The following is a 22869-nucleotide window of genomic DNA, read 5'->3' on the forward strand; positions in this document are numbered from 1 at the left end:
AAACACGGCTTGAATACATTGTGAATGTTTCCTGTACTTACTACCTGTCAATGAACTGCACTTTTATCTCAATTGTCAATAAAAATGCTTGTTTAATTTTGAATTGTGTCACTACGTTTTGCCTTTCTAAATTATTTTATATTGCTTTGTGGAATATGTGCTCAATGAAATGTCAGTTTTTCAAAAGCCCACTTCCTTACTGCATCTACAGATGCTTAAATGTTTGGTGCTACCTTCTCAGCTGTTGTCATGGCAATGAAAAGATGATAATTGCATGTATTACATTTAAGGTGATTGCTTCATGCTGATCCTAGTCAACCAATCTGTAATTGGCACTGAATTTAGCAGGGGACCTTTTTTCTGTTTTTCCTAGCTTTGTCATAATTTGGAGATCCTTGTAAAGAAAGTAAAAAATTTAAAAAGACAGGTCAGAGGAGTTCAAACTAAGAAAAGAGTTCTCTTTCAGGTCTTTCGTGATACAAGGCCGGGTCAGGCATGAAGTATGGCTGCTACTTCTCACAATCGGCATGAGGGTGGGATCACCATTCTGTGTCAGAGAGAAAGCCCCTCCAGAAGCTTCTCAGTTCTTGCGGCTGTGTTGGGGACGGAAGGGTGGGGGGCTCTGCTCCCCTTCCCGAAGTGGAGCTCCACGCCGCTCTACGGAGAGGGACTTCTTTGAATAGGCCCCACTCAAGAGGCATAAAAGAACCTCTCCAATGGTTTGTTTTGGAAGCTGTCTTATTGATCTGTCTACCTATGAATGAATACATTGGTCCAGTTTTCCCGCTCATGTGGACAATGGCACTCAAGGCCTGTATTAACTGGCCCGATGTTATTTGAAGAGAATTGTGTGCATTAAGAGTAGTTTTGGAGCGCTTGTCATTTCATCTCTTTATCTACTCTACTAACCTTTCCCATAAGAATAGAGAAGCCAAACTAAGAAAGGCAAATCGATCGATGGCCACTGAATGCCTAAATTAATGCCAGTTTGCACAAGGACATATTTCATAAGTAGAGTGATGCTGAAACACAATTACAGTATTATTGAGCACTAGTAAAAAAATTTAAAAAAGACGCAATTTTAAATCTTGCCTGTGACCTTGAGGACCCAAAAAGGAGCCACTGGAGATGCAGAGAAAAGCCTAAGTACTAAGCAATGGTAGCATTGCAACCCCATTTCAAGGTCTTTTACTCCTTTTGGCATGATTTGAAGGAAAGGAGAGAATGAGATTCAACAAAGACAGGCAGACTGAGTCCATTAACTATTTCACAAACAAGTCCTTGGTGAGGCATCATTTCTCAAGTTGTTAGTCACTCTTATGGGACAGAGTATCATCGAACTTCAATAGAAATACAGACTTGCTGTTATTTTGGTAATTTACTGACCTACAAACTCATGAAAGTGAATATGGATATATTAAATATCCAAACTCAGTTTCTCCCTTTAGTCATCTGCAGCATTTAATCACTGTGAGCAATACATCCATCTGAGATTGCTACTGTTACAGGGACTGTGAGCTGACTGGCTTATTATAGAAACTTGCTTTGAATTTATCAGTTGTTCAAAACAAATAGATGTTCCAAACACATCTAAAGCTTTGTAAATTAACCCATATCCCTGTTGTGCTACTGCTAAGGTCATATATGAAGCTAGTGGAGAATAAGGATAAAATAAATAAAGGACATAGTAAAGAACATAATTTATTTAAGACAAAATCTAAAGCAGAAATAAATACATGAAAGAACAACAATGTGTGTAATTTACTTCGTGAACCCAACAATGAATAATAAACACTTCGAGTGGTAACAAACAGAAGAAACAATGCCTCATTAGGCCACTGAATTCTGATTATCCCAGCTACTTAACGGACCGGACCATTAAAAAAAAAGAAGGTTAATCTGTAACTGATTTGTCAAACACATTTTCAAAACTGACGTGAGCCACCATGCATTCCAATAACAAAATAAAGAGTTTGCTGTTAAAATTAGAAATGTTTACAGGCCTCGACATGTGTAATAAATACAAAAACAAAGATAAGTCAATCAATAAAAACAGTCATTAGGACAAATTAGATTTTGTTTGAAAGGTAGATTTAACAGATGGTAGTAGACTAGTAATGAGTTCAGGAAGAGCATGGCGTGGGGGTGGGGTGGGGTTAAATCAACTCACCATACAAATCATTTGTATGAAAACAATCTAGAAATTAGGCAGGATTGATACATTCATTATGTGCATATTCCCCATCATTTCAAACACACAAAACTAAAGCTAAGACTTTCGAAATCAGGAGCTTAAAAATGTGATATGGTGCTGCTCGACTTTGTAAAATGTTTTCTGTACAAAACTCACAGAGCTGGAATTCATAAATTACAACTCTATGATATAATAAATGTAATGACAAAATCAAATGCCAGAGAACCTCCAGATTGCGTGATCTGTAATCAATCTGGCATCACGTACCCTACATTCCTGAAGAAACTGGACAATCATGTTGGGCCAGTGCTTCATGAGCACAATGACTGTTTGTGCGTACATTTACCCATCAAAGATTTACAGTGTGCAAAGACACTGTAAATACTGTTATGTCCTGTTGTGAACCAGAGCTTGTGATTCCAGCTTCATCGAGATGGATCTACAGAAAACAGAAGGCCGCAGAGTTGTAGTCCAGTTGTAGTTTCAAACACTAGCAGACACCAAATCTACAGACATCAGTACAGGGGAACAGACTCACTTGGCACCATTTTAAAAATCAAAACTTATAAATTCACAATTTGATCCGTTAGAAAATTAATAAAAACAAACAAAAGATTGTTCTCAAAAGCTATGGATGGGTAAAAGTGAAGAAAAAAAAAAAAAGGGAAAGCAGAACATGAAGGCGGTAGCCTATCAACAGTAGTTGACATCATCTCCTCTTGATCACAATGCCCTTTCAGATTACAGCTGACCTACAGCAGAGATCCTATACATGCAGACAGACACACGGACACAAGCACATACCTTGACTGAGCCCTAAGTGTTGTCCTCCCTTTAAAATCATTGCTGCTGCTCAAAAAAAAAGAGCTTAAAATTCTCTCATAGCTTCTAAAATGGCTCAGGTAAGACCAGGGAGGTCACAATGCAAATGAAACATCACAAATCTGCTGGAAAGCCTTTTCTTTTAAAAAACTAAGTTTGTCCTTGATGGCAAGTTCAATTAGACACATTTAAATACATCAGCTTCAAGTCAGTGAGATGTCTCCCATCTCTTCCTCCTCCTCTGCAGGTACAACTCTTCTTCAGTTGTCCACGGTCTAACCCTGGTTAGCGACATGACGGCTTTACCCAACCAGCCAGTCAAGGAATATCCACCGGCTGCTCCTCGCTCCTCCTCCTCCTACAAACTGAGACACGTTGGTCCTTGCCGCATATATTTTAAGACTCATTCAGAAACTTTTGTAGTCCGTAGAAATGGAATTTAGACATTAAGAAGCTATTTCCCTTGAACACATATTTTAAGTGTGCTCAAAAGACACACATTGGGGCACAAGTATGGCATTTATCAGTTACCTCAAAACTTAAGAAAACAAGGGGAAAAAACAAAGTGATTTTAGGCTAATATGAAGCCTCCATGAAGATCTCCAGATTCAATGATATTCTGTGATCTAAATGCAGCTTCTTTACAATGCGTCACTGTGGGAAATTAGAACTATCATGGACTGTGATACAGACTGGAATATAGATAGTTGCATGACTCTTTATGTCAGGGCCCTGCATATAAGTACCAACCAATAAAACTTAACAGCATGTATCCATCCAGTCATGGAGAGTAACTCCAGAAGTTTTTTTCCTGGATAAGTCGGTGATGTAATTCGTATCCAATACTAGTTAAAAAGGAGTCTGTAAGAGGCTGCATTTAGGACTCAGTAAAAGATGTGATGACATCATGAATCTGAGGATGTTGATGGATTACATATGACCAGTTGTGAAAACGTATTAAAAAGGAACATCAATTAAACTCTCACTACTGGCCTCCCTAAAACTGGGGGTACTGTGCAGAACTGCCACACCACATGTACAATTAATTGTAATCAGAAACTGGACCTGTCTCTCATTACTTTGCCAATACACAGACACTGATTAATATTCTTCTAACTCATACTTTCAGTCTGTCTGTTATTAAGCTTTATAAATCTTCTCTCTCCAAATAAAAAGGTAGTGGTCGTAGTAGTAAAAACAATGACAACAGTTCACAGAGTCATCTGTGGAGGAAGCACTGGAAGTTGAACCAGGAGCTCTGATGATATGGTCAATCATTGTGAGGTGGTCAGAGGGAGGAGGGAAAGGAGGAGTTGTGGAGCAGAGTCATCAATAGGCCTCTGTTGTCCTCGCTCAGTCCTTTCTGATCAGGCCATACACACAGTAGCCCTGTGTGGGTCTGGCTGCCACTGCTGGGTTGTTGATGCTATGCCGCCATGAGATACTGATGGTAAAAGAGACCAAAGAGGGAGGTGGAGAAGAGACAGGCAGCAATCCACCAAGTAAAGAAGGAGAAGAGGCCCCGGAAAAGCAAGGGGCTGAAGACAGTCCGCAGGCCTCCCAGGGCCATTGACAGCTGGGCTACTGACGCCCGGGCTCCTGTTTCTACCACCGTAGCTGTTGCCGGGGCTGCTATTGGAGCCACCCCCATCACAGAGTCAGAGTTCATTTCATGGGTGCAAGGCAGGTCTTCTTCGGGATAGACCCACCAGGAGTGTCCACCTGTAATAAATAAAGCACAGGGAGAAAAATAGCTTGAACCTACGGTGGGCAAAGAGATCTTCTAAATTGGAAAATCACTGAGCAGTGCATGACTCACCTAAGGTTTTTAGCAGCAAAGTTGTATGTAGGAGCATCACCAGTGGTGCCACATACTGTAGTGCGATTACACACAAGTAATAAAAAACACGTGCAACCTGGGGGGAATTAGAGAAGAATTGCATTTATATGGTCCTTTACGCAAACTGTTTAACAAAGCCTAAAAAAAAATATCCTCAAAAACATAATCTAATGTAGGACTACAGCCTACTGGTCAATATTAGTTTTAATATTGTTAGATCTTATTAGACAAATGGGATTTTTACTGATGATGGTCACTGGATGTATGAGTTCATACAACCATCACATTAGCAAAAAAAATAAGTAAGAAATTTGGCCCCTACATCTTCATCACTGTTGTAGACCACAACTCTTTCACCAAGTCTAGAAATTAAATTCAACTAACAACTGACATTCTTGGTAGTATACCTGTATTTGCAGTGCTACATATTATATTATTTGGGTTGATGTATATTAACACTTGTGTCAAGAACAAGAATAGGAGTTGTAACATAGGAGGGGTCTCTTCTAAACTAGACCAAACTGCCAATACTTCATGTTGGGGAGGGCTTTTAGAGGCAATGATAGGAACTGATGTGTTTGGCCACAACTCATACCAGTCCTAAACACACTCACTGATAATGTATCCAATTTCCAAGTGCACCACAGGTGGGCTGCTTGCCTACTGCATAATGCATGTCCTGTGTGTAGATGACTGAGTTTTGTGCTCTGTTCCTTAATTCACAAAGACCGAACCCTAAATGTGTCTATATTTGCTTTTAATAAAGGGAAATTGGCTTACTCCTAAATTTCTCCACCTCTGCAAATCCAGCAAGGTGGCTCCATCTAAGCGGTTACTATGAATTACTGATCTTAACAGTGCTCTGCCTTTTAATCCCTTCAACAGTACGGCATGTGCTTATTGGCATAATGATATGATTTTATATTTCTAAATTGATGCAGAAGGGTATAATAAGGATTTTTTAAATATATTATCTTATTCACCATCTTCTGCAGGTCAACGGTACTTATCCGTCCTGCCTCCTTCTTCATCTGGTCCACACCCTTCTGGGCCAGGTTGAGGTAGGCCTGCAAATGATGTCTCATCATAGCGAGCCGGAGTATACACAGCAGTATGATGGTCCATAAGCGCAACGTATCGTACGTCTGCTCAGTCATCCTGATATTAATAGAAAGACAGGAGTGAGTAAGAGAGGGGGGATGATGAAGGGATGACAGCTTTTTCTGGGCTGCAAACTCAACACATCATGTATCTGCTCCATCATCTGGATGGTAGGCAGAGACAATGAGAGACAGGAAAAGATGGTAAGAGCAAAGGAGTCATAAACAACTCAGAAGAAGAAGTACGAGAGGGTGAAATTGAGAGATAAAAAAGGTGAAAAGGGGGTACTGTAACATGAAATCGGGCTTAATCATGTTTGACCTTGATGGTATCACAGTCACATTCAGCATCAGAAGAAAGTTTTGACACATGACAGAATTCAAACTTGCAACAAATGAAAGATGTTATCTTAGAAACGAGCTCACAAATGACAGCAGTTAGAGATACAATGGAGCTTTCCCTGATGTATGACTAAATTTGTTTACAGTGTAATTTTAACCAGAGTAGACAACGTGTGTATTGTCACTTCATCTACGAGCTGAATACATTTCTTATCTCATTGAACTGTTGTAAATTCCATTTTCATAACTGCTGTTGCATTGTTTACATCCATTTTCCAGCACAAAAGCCACAATTACTTTTATTTTCACAGATTTGCATTGTTGTCCTGCCCCCCTTGTTTGAATGGCAGGTAATTAGCTTGCTAGATATCAAGGGAGCCCAACCAAGTGCAGATCAATCAAAAAAAGGTGCGAGCAAATACACCTTCAGCGCTCTCTTGCTTTCAAGAAATGTTTAGGCAATCTCATACATGAGCTACAAAGCATTTTTACCACAGAGTTCATTGTCCATGCTCAATTATTAGAACTATTAGCAAAGAATATAATTATGCACTTTCAAGTTACTTACACAGTTAACTTCTCTTACAAAATACCTCAACAACAAGTGGGTTATATCTCTTCTTAGAAAATTTGACTATGACTGTATACACAAGTTATTTATAGTATAAATTGGAATTTATTTGCCAACTTTTGAAACCACATAATTACTTTTACTTACAAAGGCACACTCTCCTTGTCCAGGGTAGGGTTCATTAAGTAGTCCTTGGTAATGGGCTTCACCCACAGCAGGACCATGATAAGAGGGGACAGGAAGTTGATATGAAGCAAAGTCCTGTAGAAAAAGGGAGGTGAAAGAGAAGATGCCCAGTTTAACCAGTTTAAAGACAAACATCCAACAGCTTGTCGTCCTACATCAAATGTTTCAGAAAACTGCTGATAATTAAAAAACACCTGATGACTGAAGGAATGGTGGTGGATGAATACAGCCTTGATGGTTAAGAATCATCATCAGTGACTCCCATATATGAATAAACAAACAGCTCACTGAAATCTTCTCTTTTTTTATCTAAATTTGAAGTTAACATAGTGAGAAATAAGGTCTATGCTATCAATGTAACTTTCCCTGAGAGGGGTGAGAAGATAACCAAGGCACAGATTTTGAAGGGCTTGGAGATAATCCCTGCTAGTGACAGGGTCTGAGGATGTAAGCTCATGACAGTTAAGAGGGGGAATGGAAGAGGAGGCCATTTTGGAGAGTCTGCTATGCCAAAGTGGATTATCTGGATGCGACGTGCTCCCTGCTCTGCACCCCCTATCATGGTCGTAGACATGCCACCCAGTGAGTTCTGAAATAGAAATCCGCCCTAACTGAGGAAGTCTTCATCTGACTCACAGGGTGCTCTCTCGCATCTGACACACACTGAATAGTAGGAGACAAGTACAACTGCACTATATTTGGCTTCTTGGTACTACTTGAGCACTATGTTTGTGGCACATCACGTATTAATTAAGCCCAGAACCACAAATATAGCAGACTATCCTAAAGCTTTTTTCCATTATCATTAGAAACAATTCATTCATTTAAGGAGGATGGGATGAAAGTTATATTGTTTTACTTAAAATACCAGTGAGGATAAACATTTGGACTCCAAACTCAAGGCTGAGCCTAGAAAAGGGTGCTTAAGCAACTACAAAACACATTGAGACAAGCAAAAGTAAAAAAGAAATTAGGCACATTAAAACATTTCCTGACCAGGAACGGATGTTTAAGGTCTTGCTTCAACAAATATTGTTGTGACTTTCCACCTTTTACATCCTCATTATTAAGAATAAGGAAGACATCAATAGTATTCAATGAAAAATACATGAGTGAACACAGAGGTAAAGACAATTACTGTAGTGGACTCACTGTGTAAATTTAGCTGTGGTCAGATTGAGTGCATCTAGGTGCATCTGGGCCAAGCGTAGACCAGGGAAAGTTAGAAATGCTCCAATCAAGGAGCAGAGCAGGGCCAGGATCAGTTTGAAGGTGAGTTTAGATATGGGACCCCTGTGAAAGAGAAAACACATAGTGAGGTACTACTGTAGTTTCATGAGTCATAAAGAATTCATGAAGGCATAGAAAACAAAAATGATACTGAGAGAATACTGATTTTGTACTTACTGGGACTCTAAGCCCTGGTGCTCCAGAAACTGTAGCGCACTGTCAGAGAAGTTTGCAAAACCTAGAAATGAAAAAATATTTGACAGTGACTCACTGGTGCCAAAAGTAATCAAATTTGGTTGCGACTAACGGGGTCATTTGCGGGAGAAGCACGGTAGAGCACTAACCTGTCTCCAGACCAAACTCTAGGTAGTTTTCAGTGACGATGAGAATGGCCATGGCTTTGACAAAAAAGAAGAAAGCAAAGGTAATGCAAAGTGAACGCTCGCCTCCTTCCTCCAGCTTGAAGTAGTGGGCCGTTAGAGAGAAAAGGGTCTTACTGTGGGGACCGAGTCAAGGAAAAACATCTTCAGAAGCACACTGGCATACAAAGCAAATACAAACTGCTTTTGCGGATATATTTTCAATGCCTTTTACAGGTTCAAGGCAAACAGAAATAAGTCTCCACAATCAACCGACACAAAACATTTAGAACACAGTAACACACAGCTATTCACCACACAAAATGTGTTTCGTCTTTACAGAAATACACAGTTTGTGCATACTTACAGGCCCCGTGTGACCCCCGCTCCACCCATGAATGCTGCACAAACCCTGATACCAAGCATGTGTGGGTCTTTAGCATCAATGCCTGCCATTGAGGTTGTAATTGTATTTTACTCTTTCTCCGTCTACACTGATCAGAAGGCTAAGGACAGAGCATGTTTCTTAAACAAACTCTGGTTGCCAGAGAGATTTCAGGTGACAGCATGGCAATCTCTCTCTCCTTTTAGTCCATTTCAAGAATGGCATTCAATCGAATGGAGTCTTCTTTCTTTTTTTTCCCCCCTCCTTCCACTCAGTACTGTGAAGACAGCTGTATAAACATTGAGCCAGCATGAGGCTGAGAAGAGAAATAGTCATGTTTGAGCTATCATGCGGTGGGGCTACAATTAATGTACTGCCAGAGTTGGCCTGTCAACATTGGCCAAAGGTAAGGATATGCAGTCACATTTTTAAATTTCAGTAAAATGGAGGAGGAAAAGTGAGGTTTTCAAGTGAAGATTCAGATACTTAAAGAGCATGCTGCTCCCGGGTTATCAGTGAGGGTTAAGGCAGCAGAGCTGATCTCCAGGGCAAGAGTCTTAAACATATCATCAGAGCTGAAATAGGGAAACTGAAATCAAGTGTCCCATTAACACATATATTGAGCCAACATATTCCCTCATCTTCATCTTCATAGTCCCATTTCATCTGTTCCACAGTCTGTCCTTTTCCCCAAGCATATCAGTCTGTTGGGCTGTGAAAATTGGGCCTCCAATCTCCGACATAGGCAGGAAATGACACACCATCTGACCGCGGTGAGCCAGGCCCGACCAGGAGCACTGGAAAGATTGATCCCTGTGGTTGGTGGCAAGGATAATGCATATTATTTAACCATCATTCGACGTAGCAAAATAGCAGTTAGCCGTGGAGCATAAAGGTGCTGCCTGGAAGTCATGCCAGTAGGAGTGTTAGCTGTATTTTATAGTCTCTCCTCGCCACTGCTGCAATCACACAATCTGGAATGATTCGGTCTCTTAAAGACAAAGAGATGTCAACCTGCGACATATAGGATGGTGAAGAACGTAAAGTGGAAATCATAGAAATGTGTAAACGCAGAGTCTATAGAATACCTCAAATGTTTCCAGCCCACCAACAGACATAATAATATACAACCAGTTAAAAAAAACAGTTTACATCTTGGTTAGCCCTATTTCTTATCGGACTGTCTCCTCAGTTTAGTTTCGGTGTAAAGAGTCACTGATGTAAGGATACATGACAAAAGCGAGCACTAGCAGGCACCAGACCACGCTGATGTTCATCTCTCCTGAGGCCTGAGCCACACCGTAGTAGAGTTCTGTTATCAGATAGACCACAGTTGCCGCTACTGTGAAATCCACCAGCCACTGGAACTCTGGGAAGTAGTGCAATGCTGTGGGCATAAGGAGTATAATTTAATCCAAACATATACAGCACAGTATATACACACTTAAAGAGTGTAATTGAAAAGAAAACTCTTCATTAACCATTTGCCCTCTTAGATTTATACCTAATGTGTCCACTTCCGTGATGCATTTCGTCTCCAGCTGTAAGTCTATGTCCTTGGGAACCGTTAGTGGCTTATTGTCTATGTGACCATTGTACTTTCTAGGGAAAAGAGAGAGCAGCAAAACAAGAACTGGAGTCAGGAAACAGAAATAAGCAACTACAGACTGCAGGTAAACATCATTTCAGATAATTTGTCTCATCTTGCCTTTTATACAATTGAAAATAAGTAGCAGTTCCTCACATTTTTGCACTCTTTTATTTTGTATTTATACAGCAAATATTGATAAATAATACAGGCGTAGTGAGATGATGGTCTGAGTCCTCCAGCTTGAACTTATGTTTTCAAATTACTTTCCTACCTCCCAAAGAGTAGTGGTGTGATATTCAATGCAGCTCTGGCATCCAAATTTAACAGTTGACAGAGGTCTAGCTACTTTTATTACAACTAATACTACTTGACTCTTAGGTGACCAAGAGGGATAGGCAGGGATAGGGCAATAGATAGGTAGTGCTAAATTGGCAACAGAAGGCTTATGGGGAGCTCTACTTTAGGCTTGAAGAAGTGTCTGGTGGGCCTCTTCAGTCCTGGGCTTTGTTTGTTCAGCACTGTGTGTGCGCTGTATTCACAGGACAATACCACTGTAAGACTCAAGGGCCAAACATGCCCTGGACAGATTTCATCTCTGAGGCACCTGACAGGAAAAAAAGGGGCTCAGCTTCACCCCTGACTGAGGGAGTCAGACCGTTCACAAAAGGAATGGAGCTGCATGGCACGAGCTGGCAAAAGGACAGTGGTCCATCTTTTTCTTCAAGGGATTACTGGACATGTGGCGCTAAAAGAGCCCTGACCTGCCTCATATGGGGTCTGAGAAAGGACTGTGCTACAAAAACTGCCTTAAGTTAGAAGCTGGACACCATGAGGAACAGTAAGGATTAGCTTTCAGTTGTGACTTCAATTGAAATTCACATTTAAGAGGAGAGCACAAAGGAAACGGCACTAAATTCACGTGTTCAACATATGGTCACAACTTCCACCTGCAGCCCTAAAAATTCAATAGTAGATTTTTTGAATTGCAAAATAGTCTTGAAGGAAAATCTTCTTCCAGATCAAAGCTTGGCATCTGACCACTCTGAAGACATAATGCTGTTTGATTTCAGAGAGGATGCAATCCTTTTAAACTGTCATCCCCTAAAATAGCCTAACTAGTAATGGCGCCCAAAAAACAGGACTAACTTTCGTCACATCTACTAGACAGGGACACTTCTAAGCCGAGTTGTTCTGAGCCTCGATGAAGAGCCATAGAGGAACAAAACAACAAAAACAGATTTCTGTCTCTTTACTTCAAACAGGCCTTAAATGAGCCACATAAACACATCAGCATCATCTGTTTGCTGACATGCCTGTGGTCTCCATCCATCTCAAATGTCTGCTTCTCATCTTTTCTTTCCTCTCTGATGAAAGGAGTGCCTTTCGTACCTCCTCTGTGCCACTGCAGTTCCCCAACCCCCAAACAATAGCCCTTCTTCATTCCAGCCCCCGCTTCCTACCTACCTGTCTTTCCTCTTCTGTCCTTTTTGTTTCCCAGCTAAGCTCCTCAACTCATCTTCCGTGGGGTGCTGATACCAACGCAGACTGTGAACAAAGAAAAGGAGAGAGATGTGGAATCAGGCTCAGACATGGACAGAGGAAGAAAGAGTAAGAAAGAGGACACAGTGAGGCAGATATTTTCAAAGCTGGAAAAAAACTGACTGAGCTAGGTTTGTTGTCCTAGTATGTCATTATTAACACAAAGTATAAAATATTTATCATGTGACTTGGACTAAAACAAGAGACATGTTTGATAATCACTTGTCTGTTCACTTCCATTTCTTGGAAGAATGAGATGAACTCTCTTAATGTTAAAAGCTTAAAATGTCTTTACATCTCTCCCTAAAGCAATAATTTCAAAAATCTCATTGAAAAATGTTCTTGAAAGCATTGACATTAAGTATGGCATATCTGAACAACTCAAAGCCTACATTTATAACAGTTCTGAGCTTTATTATTAACTTGCAAAAAACACATATAAAAAAGACATTTCTCAATGTTTTACTTTGTATCAGCGACTCTGATACACATCTAAAAAGCATTCGTTAGAGGCTTTACAAAAGGAAGGTTATCTGTCCTTAAGGGCGGAGTTTGAAATAGGAGCTAATTTAAGAGCCTCCTTTGAAGACAAGCATTTCAGGCACCCTCCTTAACTTTGTTTAGAAACCCTCTTGTCAGAGCATCACGAGAAGCACTCTTTGTGGCAAAGGAAAGTAGAAAGAGCACAGCTTGTTTTTCACCATAAGCATCTATTTATTATGGAAAAATTAATTACAAAATATTTGGGAGGGACACTGCAGACCTCATGCTTGGGGCAAAAAGTTTTTGAAAAATGTTTCAACAGTGCCCTGAAAAGAAAAATGAATTAATAATTTAATGTGTTCCAAGAAGCTGTTGAAAAACATATGTGGCACTAATTAGAGGAAATGAGGCGGGGACTTTATTTTTACGCACCGTCCTCTCGGGTCATCCTAATAATGTGATGCCCTTTGGTCTTTGCAGTATGATTTAATGATCCTTTTTTTCTTATTATTCTATCCAAACCCTTTTGAACACTCATCATCTGTCATCTGTGTAAACATTATGATCCCCATTGTTGCAGACTCGTTTTGAAATCAACTTCTCAGAAGGCAACTGTAGAAATGAAACTGTAGCATTTAGAGAAACTATCTGAAACAGCATGTACAGGATACTACATTACCTGCCACTGCAGAGTAGCCATCTTGCAAATGAATAATGAGGTATGATTTTCTGAATTACACTGGCCATTACCATGGTAACCACCAGCTGCACACCGATCACACCCTGCGGAAACAAGATGGGGTAAATCACATTTAAATAATAATTGTACATACCATAAAGCAGTTCCACATATGTATAGGTTTATATACTGTAGACTGAAAGGCTCAAGCATATCTTCAAACTGCACCTTAAAAAAATCATATTACAGATCTCAGATCAAAAGTCTTGGTGTCACAACTTCTCTTTAAACGTGCCCTCACACACATACAAACAAACTTGTTGATACCCACCAACACACCAGCATGTCTTTCAATGGGGACACATACAGTATGTTGACCCAACAAACATGCTGATTACAGATTGATTGTTTCCCTGATACACTATCTAGCAACACAAACAAACGTATGTATGCTTGTGTATGTATGTGATGGGTTAAACTCTATAGCACTGCCTCTAGTGTTTCTGAGGACAATTCATTGGCAGTATAATGAGTGAGCTAGCTGGTATTTGACAGAGGTGAGGCAAAAGACTTGGTTATAATGTTTTTGTCGCCATGAAATTCTGCATTAACATTCATGGTCCCCACAAATGGATCATATCATCATATACTGCTCCACCATCTGGCCAAAAGTTAAACCTGTAAACAAAATCTAGTTGTGCACTTCCACGAAATGTGCTAAGAACATTTATGGTTCCGTAGGATAGGGATGCACAATGTAACAGCACGTCATCAGCATATGCGGATAAAGGCTTTAAAATGAAACTTCTTCCAAAAGATGACACTTAAATTACACCATTAACTAGGCTAAATGCTTGAAGCTGTGTCCGCCAGTGCGATGGGACGTGAGGCGAAGAGGACGTTACCACGTCTGTGAGCGGAAAGAGGGACAAACATGCCTGCGGTGTGTAGGTCTTTTAAAGTTTCTGTAAAGGGATAGCTAAGTTGATATTTGCAATGATTGCGCAACGCTGGTCATTCCTTTTACAAACAGAATTACTTATCTTAGGAGATGTAATCCCAATCATTAAGAGAAATTTGGGAAGAACAAAGATAAACAGGCACAAGGGAAAACGTGTTTTCAGCAGCCTCTTCTCCAGTCCTTAAACAAGGGCCAAAAAATATGAATACATCAATCAGAAACTACACGGAGTGCATTTCTCTGGACAACCAGCTATTTTATTTGTTGAGGATTTGTGGACAACACACACCACATGGTGACCTGCTGCAGGTATTTCTCAGGTGTGGCCTTACGTGAGCTCTCATCCTATTTTATTTTATTCAGTTACTGAGTTTAAGCAATGGCCTGTAAACAACATGTTGCCTACTGATTCAGGCTAATTTATTCAGCAGTGTGAAAAAGAGCACACTTTGTCTATCAGTGTTCTTTCTTTAATTGCTGTACAATTGTAGAATGAACTTACCTATCCCTGTGGACAGTAACTGCATTTATTTACTCGTTTTGCAACTTGTGAAATGGGTTAAATTTACCCTGGTTGTTGTCAGGATTGTCTCAGAGAAAGCATCATCCAATTACAGTTACAGTAGGATGAATTTTACAATTTGAATGTGAATGTGTGCATTTAATTTATGTCTGCATCTGCCAGTGGACCCTAACGATAAGAGTATGCATAATTATATGTTAATTCCGCTACAGGAGAGGAGATACTTAATGTTTTCTGCAATTACATTGAAAAAAAATAAGGTGCATGTATCGGCCAAAAACCTCATATTGTGCATCCCCAGGATAAATATGTGTGATTTGCGAGAATACATGGCTCTTTCTTCTAGATGAGGTGTTTGATTAATAATGCAGCCAATAACGCATAAGCTGCATTGGACCAGTCTACGGGAAACACCAAAGGAAAGCATATTTTCTTGGTAAATACTGTAGAAGAGAAAGTTGAAAGATTAGGCTCAGCAACCTTGATTAAGATCCAGAATTCAAACACAGAATGACCTTCATTTCACCATAAACACAGACAAGGAGAGCAGTCTGTAGGACGCGGGAGTTAATCACTTCAGTGTTATTCAGTCGAGCCAAAAACATACAGGCTATTCTGGAGTCCTTAAAGCAATGCATACTCTTTTTTCCACTGAAACACTATGTGTATAATATGACAATTTCCAATTTAAATGAGCTGTAGAACCAAAAAGAGACACTGTGGCTACTGTGTGTAATGTTATAGGCTACCGTCATACTTGTATAACAATACTGAGATCCACTCCCAAGTGCCTGCATGGTAAATAACATGGTACGTTAAAGTGCCTGGGACTCCCCACTACTCTGCAGAAAGATGCCTCTTGCATGATTGGTGAAGTTCAAGTCTACAATTTGCAGCTGGGGTAGACGTGATGACGTAGCACGTGGCAGTTGCCGATATATTCACGCAGGACTGTTTGCAGTGCCGGTCCATCCACCTAGTTTCAGTCTGTTGCTGAGCAGCAGCTCTCACTCGCTATTTGGGGGGAACCCATTAGCAAAACAAAATGACAAAAAACACCCAAAACACTAGTCCACTGTCCTTGAGGTGATTGACATTTGGCAACCAGAAGAGATTGTTCTATACAGTTTCTACCAAAGTGCTGGTGCCTTTAATATACCTGGTTGGATTAGGAAGTCAATGAGCAAGACTGTTTCATGGCAGTACTGTATTTACAGCATTTTTAGCAGGTATTTAATTCTCTATATTAGCCAGTTCCATATCCAAAATCACAATATGTATGACTGATGCAATTTCAAATTACTGACAGAGTGACAAATGATTAATATCATGAAATGGCACATACAAAAAAATGTATTGATCACAATGGACCAGTCAGTCTGATTATAAGGGACTGAATTATTAACCAACCAACAACTGTAATGTGAGTAAGTTTTGTGGTGTAAATACAGTGTTCACTCATTTCTGCTCTGTCTGCACGATGTCAGCCTCCATGTGCCCAGGAGAATGAACAGCCAGCACTCCTGTGGTAGGTACCCACAGATTTAGTAACATAAGGAGCTCAATCTCAACCCAGCACTCTTAGATCAATATTCACTTAAGCTTAAGAGGCCAGAATCATTCTCTCCATGCTGCGCTTTTATCCACTCACTGTAGGGTAAGGTCTGCAGGCTGGCCTATCTCTTTGGCAATCAGCAGGAATCATTGATATCTGTGCCCACACACATTTGAGCAAAGAGAACCAATTAGCTAACTAATCCCCAATAAAATAGTTTTTTTCTCTTTGCCAACAACAGTCACATTATCTGTGCTCGCACATGGACACATACCAGTGAATCTACACCTGAAAACTCATCACATGAATATACAGCAATAGACCCTGTGGCCTCTGTTTTCTTAACGTGATGTTGACGCATCAATAATATTAGGCTAAACAAAGCTCCCTGCCCTCTACTCAATAGAGCCTGAATTCACCCTAAAAGGGAAATTTACTTTGCCTAATGTGCCTCTTAGTGGCAATCTAAAGAATTGTTGGTCCATTAAGGAATAAGTCTTTCATAGAATGGAAAATTAATATAGGACTCAATCTATTCAAAAAGTAAAAACTCGAACATGCTGACACGCAGACTCTGAAAATGTGTCGTCTGGGTCGGTCCATCATCTAGCGGGTCCTTGGCAGATCCTGGCCAGCATGAAGCATACCTTGTGCTTAGTTATTGTTGTAGTGTCTGTGCGCAATACTCTCTCCTTCCAGCAACAAACACTGATAACGATGCCCAAGCTCACCATTCTCTGGTTTCTGCAAATCTCTTACTTTAATTAATTTTTGCACCACGTTTTTTTTTTTTTTTTTTTTTATTAGTGCAGCCTTCAGCATTAAGCTTTGAATTGAATTTCTGCAATGACAAGATGACAAGAAGTGGGGTCTTGGGCTGCATATGCTAACTTAAGTTCACACATATCCTGCTTCAAACATAAGACTGTACAACGAGCATACATTCATCATAATGAACAACCCTGTGCATAATACTAATAAATGTATTTCCGAGTGAAGGTTAAACCTATGTCAGAATACAGTAGGTGTAGAAGTTGGAAGTGAATGATGGCCACTAGACCTAGTTTTTGGATTGGTCATGGGGATCCCCAGTGTCACCCAGCAGGGGGTAAGCTGCAAAAGCTAAAGTCAATACCTCTTCTGGAGTCACAGAGGGGAGAGTGGGTGCCATTAATTTGGCAATCATACTCACTCAAGATGTGACGCGTGACCAAATACAACCTCTCTGACTCAAGACATTTCTCCGTCTGAGTAATGGTCATGCTATATAGGTCAAAAGCACACAGCCTTCGTTTGGTGGATGCTGACCATGCTCTGTGGGGGCTCTGCAAGGATCTCAGGCCCGGGGGAAATTGAGCCAGCATGGACTCTCTTATCTTGCCCAGTCCGCTTGACCCCCTCCACACAACAACCAAATGAAATCTGTAGGGGGTAAGGAGTGGGAGCTGCAGTGATAACCACCATCAATAAGAGCTCAAACACCTCACTACTATTTTGCCCATGAAACTAACTTTGAAGCAGTGGAACCCCTGACTGACTGATGCTTTACCAGTTCCATTCATCTTGACTACCCTTGAGTGTATTTAATCCTTCTCTCTAACCCGTTCAACTCCTGAATGAAAATATTGACTACACTTTCTCACAGACGTATTGCAGTTGATATGGGCCATACTGTACTTCGAAATGATCCTAATACTTTTGTAGTAAGAGACACCACTCACTTGATTTGAAGAATGAGTGGGGCTCTACCTGCCTGGTGATCATTTCCACATTACTAATGCTATTTTCTACATGTTGTCACTGTTTTCCTGTCCTGGCAGCTGTTACAGAGGATAACATCCAGCACATTGGGACTTTCTGATTGTATCTAAAGAATTACACAAACTCACCTCAATATTCACAATAATACAAACAAAGATTACTTATTAAGCTTCATCCCATTTTACGGTTTGAGATCTACGTGTGCTGGTTGTGTTGAGGTTGACATTATTTGGAAACGAGTGCTGTAACAAAACAACCCTACAATGTATGCAATCAGAACTGTCCATTTTTGACCAGTATAACATTATATACACAGTGCAGCTTGCAGTGAACATTATGAATCCTCAATTTCCCTCAAATCTTAAAAATCTTGACATGACATTTGATTTTAACCATCAGTGTTCAACAAATGTTTGTGAAACTGCGAATAAGTTACATCAAACGAGTTGTTATACTAAATTACATCTACTCTGAGGGCATCCTAAGGTCAAACCGAGCAGGTCAGGTAAGTGAACACACCTTGACTCCCTCCCTCCCTCCCTCCCTCCCCCCCAGAGGTGTCCTGCTACGGCATGCTAACTGTATGCTGGTATGATTCATTCAGGCAAATATAACGTATCCTCAACCTCTATCCGACAACACACGCTATACTGCCAACAGTCCCAAACACTGGAAACGTTATGTGTCTCTAACACCACTTTTAAAAAACCCGTCACATACTGTTAGCTAAACAGCTAACACACACCGGCCGGCTATACAAGCACCAGCAGCGGCTAGCAAGCTAAAGCTAACGCTGCGAGCACAATAACAACAAACCGGCTGAACGCAGAGATTATGTCTCCACATGAGAATGCATGTAAGGAGAAACTAATGCTCTGTAAAAACGAAGTGCGACAAATACGAGATAACGTTGCGTTCAGGGGCTCTCTGTCACAACTCACCATGTTGATGCAGTGCAGCTAAAACGGACTCTTCCCCGACAACACTGAGCACCCCGAGTCGGAGATCAAGCGACGAGGAGCACATAAGCCCTTCTTGCGATGGCTGTGCACAAAATGAAGGGGTTTCTCATTCAAATTGTCATCGTATCCTTTGCAGAGATGGGTTATATGGTCAGAAATCGACGGCTCCAACCTCCGCTCACAAGTATTTTTCAACTGCAGTAGAGGTCACGCTACAATTTTGGGCAAGGAGGTGTTGTCGCGTATGCCTGTAGACATGCGGGTGAAATACGAGGGTTTGATGACTCGTACTCCTACGAAATTAAAATTAAAATGTGTCATATTATACAGAAAAATGTACACGTATGCGGTGTTGTTTTTAATTTGACATAGAAATTGAGTCTATTTTGTAATTTTGTATAGGATTAGACCAGGACCGCTATAAGGATGTATTAGGACCTCTCCGCAACCGGAAGAGAGCAAAGAGTCACCATCACACATGACAGATCGGTACCTGCATCAGATGTGTGGAGGTGATCACATCAGCGAGATCAGGCAGATAACACAGTCTCCCGGTTTCTGCTTGTGTTGATCTGGGAATTATTATTAACAGCAAACATTGCACTCTGTGTCTGAGCACTGCAGGCCCCTCTACCCTGAATGAAAGCCACTCTTACAGGCTGCTCGACCCTCACAGGGGTTACTGCTGTGACACTTTTAAGTAATATACATTCACAAATTGTATCTAGGCAGAATGAGAAAGTAGGAAATGCCACAGGCTGCAGCGATATAGGCCTAACTCACCTACTGAAACCCTTCAGGGAGACTCCAAATGAGCTATAGGTTGCTTTTTTAGTGGTTATATTTCAACATTCGTGGGCACAATTCATGTTAAATGTGATCACCATTGACATTTACCATGAAACTCCATCCTAGTAATACACATACACTGTTACACTGTTTTGATGAACTGTTTCATGCTTATGTGACAAAGTGGCACATAATACAAGAGTGTGTTTTGTACCAGATATCATTTAAAGTTCCTGGTATTTATTTTTTTTTTTTGAGTGTTACTGTTTTGTCATACAGTATTTTATAGTTTTCCACATCTCTTTCTGGAATTTATGTTTCCTGTAGTCTGCTTACTACTGCTACTACGCCTATTTGAAAGTTGGAGTAAGGCTATTAGATTTGTTTTGTGGCGCACGTGGCATTTTCATGGAAACAATATGAGGTACTGCTGCTGTTTTAAGTACAATTATGTATAGTGGTATGTACATCACTTACAACATTAAAACACACAGACATTTAATTCAATTCTCAAATAAATCAATAAGGGATGCGTTTTCAGAAAATTATAATTGTCTTACTTGCATATGTTTGCCTAAACTTACAGTGTACTTCCTATGGACTATTTGTCTGTTAAGTAAACACTAACTTAATAGACAGTAAAACATTGTTTTTATTTCCATCACTACAAATGAGAGTTTGGTCTGTTCCATAATGCACTGAGGTGGTAAATGAGTGGAAATCTCAATAAAATAACCCTGAATCAGGAATTATCTGTAAGGTGCACCAATAATTTACCCTCAGTAATATTACTTACAGTCACTCTGATGAATTCAGTAAAAGGAGCCTTTTTTTCCCTCTCCAGTTTTTAGCATTGGATGAGAGTTCTTAAAATACTGTATGAACGAGAAAGTGAGGCACATCAAATGTCAAAACCTAATTCCATTAATCTAAAATAAGAATAACATGCAGAATGGTTCAGGCACACAATCAAATGCTGAACACTCAAACACGCAGTACATGTTTGTGGATTTGTGTTTGCAACTGTAGACATAAAGTGGCATGTACATCAACATGTGGGTATATAAGTGCTAGGCTGTATTTACACATGCGCAAACGTTGGTTAAACCGTCCTCTCTTATTGCAGGGATACCTACCCCACCCCCTTTATGCATCATACCAGCCCCTCATGGCATGTAGACACACACACACACACACACACACACTCTGCAGGACCGTGCTTCCACACTGTCTCAGTCTACTCTCTTGCACATTTCTCCTGTTAATTACGATTCTGCCCCGAGGCCTAGGAGGTATCTCTCTAAAGATTGCTGTTTAATAATGATGATGTCAGCAATGAATGCAATTAAGTTAAAGCGATGCAGTAATTCACATGAGAAAATAAGAATTACACAAGACACATGAAATCTTTACCATTTTGAAAACAGGACGTTGTTTCACAAAAGTGGCTCTAGAGAGACACAGACAATGTTTTATTTTAGTATCTGGGTTATTCCATACATTTCGCACTGATTTCCTTTTCATTTATAATTGAAGGGAGTCTCGTACTGTACATTCTTCTCGTCGTATTCCATATCACACTCAGCACTATTACTGCTGCTGTTTGAACTCTATTCTCTCTGGAGCTTGTGTTTTTTTTTCTTTTCACATTCTGTGTTGTCTGTTCTTTTTAGTCAGGCTTGTTATTTTTAGATGAAACATAATAGCCAGGATCTTCAGTGTACTGTGAGAGTTTCACACCCCTTCCTAGTGTTTAATCCATATGACATCTCCTCTGTGCCTACTAGTTCCTTTGAGTTTCAACTCACAAGCCTTACAATATAAATAAAGATGATGAGAATATTACAGTAAAAATCTCAGCCTAGTCAATCAAATAGACTCATTGTTCAATGTCATGATTCATTTTTAATGGCAGTTCTTTTTGTGTGTGAGCGCTGGTGAACATTATACATCGTTTCCTTCTTTTATTAATCAAACAACAGTTTGAAATGTGTGTCACTGATCTCAGCAGTATACCTCGAAGCAGCGGAGGAAAATAGAACAAAAATCCATGTCAACTCCTCACCAGTAAGGCAGAAATTGGTTCAGAATGTAATTCTCTTTGGCGCAGCGCCTCCTTCTCCATTCTCTGTAATCTACAAGAATGCAAATTACAATGCAAATGCAAATACTACTGAATAATTTATGTGTGGCATAGAGTTCCTTTACAGAAACCGGGAGCTTTTTGCTTAAATAGAGTAATGTGGCATTTGGAGCACACATTTGGTTAACCACAGAAGGTAGCATAGAAATTCACTGTGTGAAATTCAGTTCAACTATTTAGTGAATTTAGTGTTGCAGGTATCACGATTCAAGATGCATCTCCATTTCTGAATGATATGATCTGAAATGCAGCACGCTACTGTGTGTTCATTATATAATGATAGACAACAGATATTTTGTTCTTCTTACTGGTTAAACATTAAATTTAATTTTACATCCTTGATTCCTCTTTGGTGTTGATGTGTAATTTGGTCACTCTAGCCGGACAAAACGGCAATGACAACTAAAATTTTCTTGAATTTACCGTAGGTTATAGCCGACAGTTGTTCAATTATTTTTTTCCCCAACATTAATTTATTCCCATGTTCACTGCAGCTGCTAGTTAAATACCTTCAACATACTGTATGTAAATGTCAATCTGTACCACTGTTGGCAATAGATCCCACTCTCAGATACTGCAGTGCCTCTGCATCCAACACAGTAACTGTAACAAGGCCTTTCAAAAACCCCATTCAACACATCAATTTAATTTTTGTAAATCAAATTGAAGCACATGCTGAATGCTTCTGTGTGTTGTGTGGAGGACCGGACAAAATTACACCTTTTTTATTTATTTAATGACATTTATATACACTTGAACACATACATTTAGTGTTTTTAGTAAAAAAAAAAACACTTCTGTTTCTATCCTAACGTGTGGCTGTGTTCGGGCTTCTCCCTCAACGGTTTTTCCAT

At 40.1% G+C, this 22869-nt stretch overlaps 1 protein-coding gene across 1 annotated transcript; it reads right to left on the reverse strand.

Moving 5' to 3' along the window:
• Positions 1–1688: 1688 nt before the first annotated feature.
• Positions 1689–19316, reverse strand: tmem161b (transmembrane protein 161B). The gene is made up of 12 exons (XM_051423760.1): positions 19063–19316; positions 13322–13425; positions 12085–12165; positions 10534–10631; positions 10260–10416; positions 8630–8781; positions 8463–8523; positions 8208–8348; positions 7017–7130; positions 5840–6014; positions 4836–4932; positions 1689–4738 (listed from the first exon to the last, which is right to left on the reverse strand). Exons 1-12 carry the CDS (start codon positions 19063–19065, stop codon positions 4443–4445), a joined length of 1479 nt encoding a protein of 492 aa, XP_051279720.1. The 5' UTR covers positions 19066–19316; the 3' UTR covers positions 1689–4442.
• Between the last annotated feature and the right edge of the window lie 3553 nt (positions 19317–22869).

Source organism: Dicentrarchus labrax, unplaced genomic scaffold (assembly GCF_905237075.1).
Source record: "Dicentrarchus labrax unplaced genomic scaffold, dlabrax2021, whole genome shotgun sequence".
Classification (NCBI taxonomy): domain Eukaryota; kingdom Metazoa; phylum Chordata; class Actinopteri; family Moronidae; genus Dicentrarchus; species Dicentrarchus labrax.